Source organism: Xiphias gladius, chromosome 15 (genome assembly GCF_016859285.1).
Source record: "Xiphias gladius isolate SHS-SW01 ecotype Sanya breed wild chromosome 15, ASM1685928v1, whole genome shotgun sequence".
NCBI lineage: Eukaryota > Metazoa > Chordata > Actinopteri > Istiophoriformes > Xiphiidae > Xiphias > Xiphias gladius.
The window spans coordinates 15,910,161-15,917,016 of NC_053414.1; the positions used below are offsets into that span (position 1 = coordinate 15,910,161).

Sequence of the window (6,856 nt, forward strand, 5' to 3'; positions counted from 1 at the left end):
GAAAATCTCTCAATGCGTTCCTGAGATTTTGCGTTCACAAGAATGGGACGGACGGACGGACGACCCAGACACATAATGCCTCTGGCCCAGGCTGTTGCAAGTGCAGAGGCATAAAATTTTTTTGTTAGGAATGATAAATTAATGATAAAAAAATTATAAGATACCTTTTGTAGACCCCAATCTAATGTTACAGTATGCTGACCATATTGTTACCACAGATTTGGTTCATGCTATTGAAAGACATCGACACTGAAATCAGCTATGTTTGAACTGAATAAAGTGGACAGAACAATGTTCCAAACAAGGTTGCAGATACAACCTGTGATATTTTATATACTGTTTACTATTTAAGAATAAAGCAAGGGAAGACTTTATTAAGACTTATTAATGTTTTAAATACAAATTTCAAGTGTAAAAGTAATCTTGACATTAACCTTGGTCCCAGCAGATTATAGGTTGAGGCATGGCCTAATCTGAAAGCACTAAAGCAATTAAATTACTCATAAATAGATGAGAGAGAAATATTGTTATATACCAATAACAAGTTAAGAAAGTAAGACCCCCTGGCTACACTGCATATGCGTTGGCAGCACAAAGGGCAACCTAGACAACTGAGAAACACACACAAGAACCAGTTAATTAAAAGTAAAGAGATAAGTTGTTCTGCCCTAACAGGCATAACAAGAACTATCAAGTGACTACACGCTCTTGAGAATGAGGTTAAATGAGGACAGTGTTCTCAAGGAGATATAAAATGCTAGCAGCTGTGTGAGGCTGTACGTAGAAAGTGTTGTTTTCATCTAAATGTGAACAACAGAATTATGACATACTCACAATGTCAATTTTAACATACTGATGTTCAAGAGGAAATTAAAAGCTTTACCTGGTGATGGGAAGATGAGCAGCATTCCTCAAATGGTACCCCTCCTTAGCTCTGCCTGTTTGACATTCTCCATACATGCTTGGCAGCATGCAGAAAGAGCATGGATAGAGGAGAACAGCCAATCAGCTTTCAGAAAGCTGATGCTCATGCTGTGTTAACACAAATGTCAAATACTTTGGTAACAGAAGAAGTAGCATAAGAGAACCCTGGTAATCAGCGTTCAATTAGCTGCTTTTTACACTATATGAAAACGAATTGAAATCAACCATTATTTAAAACGACGACACAAAATGTGTGTTTTTACAGCCACAGTGTAAAAGAACCCTGAAATGACACCTTAAATGTGACTTGCTGCTCGTCTATCTCTGCACAACGTTACAGAATGTGATTGTTTTACTCAACCTTTGCTCATAATGACTTTCCATCACAGCTGCTCTCCAAATATTAGAGCATTGTAGTATTGACATGACATTTAAGTGCATAGATATTAAAGGACAAGACTTACCATACAAATCAGTACAGAAACAGAATAGTGAAAAGAGTGTTTATTCAGAGAATAACCATTCAATGTAAAGTATATCCATGAAAAAATATAAACAAACCAAAAAGATTCAAAATGACTGATCGCTCTCACTTAACTTCTCAGGTGTCACATATTAACCATACCAACTGCATTACAAACAATCCTGTTTTTGGGGTTAATGCAGATGGAAATTCTTAGTATCAGTCTATTTGGCATGAGATCTATGCTCTAGCGGGGTGGAAAACCCCTGTGTGGCCCTCCCCTGCCCCTAAACCCTCCCCTGTCCCCACGGAAATTTGGTCGGTTTCTTTCACGGCCTCTGTCTCCGCCTCTTCCTGCATTCGGCCCGCCACGTCCACCTCTGGGTGCTCCGCCACCACGGTCCGACTTCAGCTTGGCAGGGGGAGATTTGGGCCGCAGCCTCTCTATTTCCTCAGTGCAGCCAGAAAGATGGGAGTTAGGCAGGCCAAAATGTGAGGCGTAGGTCTCTGGGTTAAAGTTACTGTTTGTCAAAGTAGGACCCACTGTCAACCAGCCTAAAAAGAGTAGATCACAAATTAACAACAGCATGGGTGATCAGAAACAAGCAGTGACAAAGAGGAAGAGAACTTAACTAAAAGCAAACATACAAACAGCAGTTATCCCCTAATTTCACCTGGTCGATCTACTGTATTTTTTGAATGGAAAACGGGCGTCCATCTCACCTGGTCTGATGGTTGAGTCTCGCCCAAACAGGTGCAACCTCCTGCGGCCCAAACAGAAGTGCTCAATGATGTGGAAAATCTCTACAGGCTTCTCTACATTTCCCATCTCAGGCTCCTCAGTGATGATCAAGTCAATGTCCACGTTGGCATGGATAAAGTCACCGTCAGTACTCCTACGCACTGTGCCTTTGATCCCCATTAGGCAGTGTTCCTGAAAGGAATGTGTTGTATATGTCTCGGTTACTTGTAAACTTTCAAATTGAATATCTAACGTTACATCTATGGATTTTCAAGAAAAACATATCCCAGAGGAATTACATTGTGTAATATTTACATTAACATGAATACGTATTTCACATTTCTGCTGGGTATGTGTTTGTGAATACTGTACCTTAGTCCTCTGGAACACTGCTTTTGGGTCCAGTGCCTTTGTCTTGCCTGGGTTATTCTTATTGGTCTTGATCCAACAAATATCCTCACACCGCCTAAAGCCCCACTTCCTCAAACACTGGAATGGGTGTAATAAGGCTAAGTATTATGATGGCGTGCGTACTGCATGGGCAAACAACAACTCAATTTAAGGCTGTTAATATTGACAGGTTATTTCTTTTCTTTGATTAATCTATGATGATTAATGCATTACTATAACATTAACACATGCTCAGTAGAGATTAACCTACCCATCCACTGTACGTCACATCAAATAGCAAATCATAAATAATGTAAATTCAAATTTACAAAATCCAGTATTTCTGAAAAACCAGACCTTTTGAACTGCTGAAAATATAGTACATTCACATATTTGAGACGCTATTGTTACCTTACAATAAACAAGATCTGTCTTTCCTTTCTTAAATTTGTCCACACTCAGCTTTTTAGTGCTTTTGATTATGGCATTAGCAAAAAAGTTCAAAAACAATTGGAGAGACATTTATTAGACCTAACCTCTGCTACCACCTAGTCAGCAGTCCAACACCTTATCTACTCATCCCTATTTTTGAAAAAATATAAAAGCAAAAATGCAACAGTTGATATTTGTTTGCCTCAATAAAAATGTGAATATGCTGTTTTATGACCCTTGCATTTGTGACCCCAAAGAACAGACAATGGGGGAAAATCTTTACGTTTTTAATGTAAAAGGTCAAAGATGTTGGGGAAAAAAAAAACATGCAGTATAAACATACGTACTCTGGTAGAGGCTATGATAAAATCTATTTTCGAATCCAGAGAGTCAGACTGTGACTCAGTGTTACTGACAAGCTGAAAGAGGACATATGTCAACCCCGAAAGCAGACAACGATTTAACAAAGAAAATAATACTGTTTGTCTGACAGCTTTCAAGGTAGCTTTGGACATTTCAGCTTTCTGTCATAAGATTACACAAACAATGGCCCTCAGTCATTTGTCAAAAGCACCCTGACACAACAAGTTTCCAAATGACGCTAATGCAGTGCTGTCTAACCAGTAGTAAAAATAACAAACATACCTTAAGTTGCAAAACCTTATTAAAACTAGTTAAGATTATGAGGTACATTTTGGATAGAAAGCTAAGAGTTTGCCTGTAATATAATGTGTGCTTTTTACAGTGTGAGGGAACCTTTTTACCATTCTGCCCAAGTCCAGGCCTTCACCAGAGCCACACCAGAGAAAGACAAAGGAGCGTAGAGCTGATATCTCCTCAATTTCAAGTTTCATGATCTACAATTGTAGAGAGCAGAGAAGGGAAAAAGACCAGAGTGAACATGATGCCAAAAGCATGATCCAGGCCTAGTGAATTCACTATTCACTGATCAGTTTATTTCTTGTTTTCCATTGGGCCAAGTCCCTAATCCTTACCATCAGGACATTGGTCTAACTCACCGAATGTAGGCTGTGGGTATAAGCATGCCATTGGCCACGTGTCTCATGTGGCATTCCCCTACCCTTCTACAATCTGCCTGTTACCCTTTTCAAAATCCCCTTCACTATGGGAAACAATAATAACCTCCTCGCTAGCAACCTACAAGCTGAAAATGGCGAGTTCTAACGAAGATTTGGATCAATCACACATTCCACATATGTCTTTGCAGGGTATTAGCCATTTTTATGACAGTGATTGCATCCCCTCATGCAAATCTTCCACCAAAACAAGCCCCCCCTTAGGACTATTTTGCAGGGGCACCACAATGGCAGCCTCCTTATTTCCAACCCCCCTACTTCCAGCACCCTTGCTCGGACCACACCCATCTTCAAACTCAGACATCGTTTTGATCTCAACTTAACACCTTTAAAGTTTTATGACTGTACCTTGCACTGTTGTGACGCTATCTTGGTGACAAAAACTGTCCACAGAGAGACAGACACAGAAAACATATAAAACATATAAACACAAAGTGCTCAAAACTGCCTCTGTGGTAGTTCCTGCTACAGTAGGTGTCTACAGGATCACATTTTTCCATTATGACACACACAAAAGGTGAAAACAATACCACCCACGCTGTTGCAGCTGGTGAGAAGTCAGAGCCAGTGTTCCTGGAAGTTATTTAAGATCAATTAACTAGATGCCTTTGTTCAAATCACTTCACCACTCACCAAGTTTTTGTTATTTCGAGTTGTACTTTTTTGAAAGTGCATTCAAACACTTTCATATGTCCCTGATACCGACTTCCAGTCCTAACTGCATTTCTCCTTACATCTTACTTTAATGAATTTCCATTCAGTATTGTTAAGTTTGGTGTGCATTTCCCGTCTTTGTTGTGGCCTGTCTTAACAATATTCTGTATTTATTCAGACACCAGCATAAACTGCTAAATGCTAACCATCCAAAAATGCATACATACATCATCCCAGGTCCAGAAACGTTCAGTGTGGCTGATGCCAGATTCTCTGTAGTATTCCTCTAAGGGAGGTTCAAGCAGAATAACATCAAACTTGCACTTCAAGTCCTGCAGGTCAAAGTGCTCAGGGTCAGCCTGGAGGTACCTAAACATACAGACACAAATTAAATAGAGCCAACTCTTTTCAAAAACAGCTGCTGCCACTTGAAATGGCCAGTGTCTTCTTAATTCAAGTTATATTCTGAGTGTCATCGCATTGACAATCGGACAGATATTTACTCTTCCATTCACATAATTATTTAACATACATCGGAGGGGTGTTGGTGCTGGAGATGAGTTCGTCCTTCAGTCTGATCAGCTCTCGAAGTTTAGGGTATTCTTCGAATCGGTCAGCCAAGCCTTAACCACATAAGACATAGAGGTCAGACCCATATGCAAGGATGCACATGAACATTAGCACAAACACAGACAAGCACACACTCACCAACGTCTCTGATGAAGTTTTGTGGCCTGTGGCCTGTGTCCACAAAGTGCTGACAGTAGTCATTATGAGGGTTCAAACTCTGGGTACCCTGAGAACAAATGAATGAATGAATGAATGACTGAAGATAAATAAGATGAGCAGGAGAGAGGGTAATTAGAACAATATGCCTGCATAGAAAGATAAAATTTGGATGTCTATCTTTGTATGTGGGTATGTATATATATATATATGTATGTATGTATGTGTGTATATTATATATATGTTTACATAGATATATTTGATATATGAAAATGGAAAAGATTCATAGAAACTGCAGTTCTAATACAATTTCTGTAATATCTAAAAAAAAAAACATTTTTAAACTTATGAGGAAAAAGTCCTTCTAAATAAAATATGTCACATTACCAATAGGAATCCTTCTCCTTGAATAAATAATGACACGACTCTAACTTTATAGAGCGGATTTTTTACATTTAATCAGTTATGTGATCACTAACTAAAATAATGTATTCTATACACACTTTACTTCAACAAAAGTATAGCATTGGTATCGCAATTACGTGCGTATGCTTTGTGACTGAGGCTTTTAGTCAGCCATTGCCATTTGTTATGCATGTCATCAATACTTTCCTCATAGTGAAATCATATACTGCCCTCTGTCCATTATTAAACTGGTTCTAACCAGTAATTACAGGCTGTGAAACTCATTAAAGGTGTAAACACAGGTTGATGCTACATGAATCATGCGACTATATTTCCAACATGCAAACAGTTTAAAAGAAGACTTGTTAAGTCACTGTTCCATTGTTTGAGATATGAATGTCTAATGATCACCTGATAGTGACACGGTAACATTGTATCAGATCGCTCGGATATTCCTTGTCACAGGTCTTAAAATTACATCTGGCCACCGAGTACTTTCGGAGCATTTTGAAAATGTGAGTAAACCTAGACTTTTGACAGACTAATTGGCCTCACCAAGTCATCATTAAACACTTTTCATTTAACTCTCTTTTTTTCCAATTTCAATTGTTTTTCATAGAAATTAGTTGCTGCAGTTGATGTGGGTAATGCTGATGACAGCTGAAAGTTATTGCACAATCAGGAATTGTTGGCATACTTGTACATTACATGTCAGACTGAATTCCCCTCTGATGTTGGAATGTCTTGTTTTATTGTTTATTATCAATATCATAATGTTGAAAGATAGATTTATCTAAAAACATTCAAAAGATGTAAATTAAAGATAAAACGTACAGTACTTCTACAATGATCACAGTTACTTATTTTATTGTAGAATGCATTCACAGTGTTATTGCACCTGAACATAAAAGAACAGAAAACTACTATCACTTTTAAAACTGCTCCGCAACCTATGAATTACACCATCTTCAAATATACAAATTTTACAACACAATCAGTTTTCATGTTGAATTACAAAGGCAT

At 38.4% G+C, this 6,856-nt stretch overlaps 1 protein-coding gene across 1 annotated transcript in view; it reads right to left on the minus strand.

Moving 5' to 3' along the window:
• Positions 1-1,413: 1,413 nt before the first annotated feature.
• Positions 1,414-6,856, minus strand: part of mettl14 (methyltransferase like 14) — an 8,633-nt gene continuing 3,190 nt past the window's right edge. Inside the window, exons 5-11 of the mRNA XM_040144816.1 lie at positions 5,411-5,498; positions 5,235-5,325; positions 4,930-5,071; positions 3,716-3,808; positions 2,502-2,618; positions 2,111-2,321; positions 1,414-1,942 (exon numbers count right to left, since the gene is read on the minus strand). Of these exons, the coding sequence (XP_040000750.1) occupies positions 1,635-1,942; positions 2,111-2,321; positions 2,502-2,618; positions 3,716-3,808; positions 4,930-5,071; positions 5,235-5,325; positions 5,411-5,498 (1,050 nt within the window). The 3' untranslated portion in view covers positions 1,414-1,634. The remainder of the gene's footprint in view (positions 1,943-2,110; positions 2,322-2,501; positions 2,619-3,715; positions 3,809-4,929; positions 5,072-5,234; positions 5,326-5,410; positions 5,499-6,856) is intronic.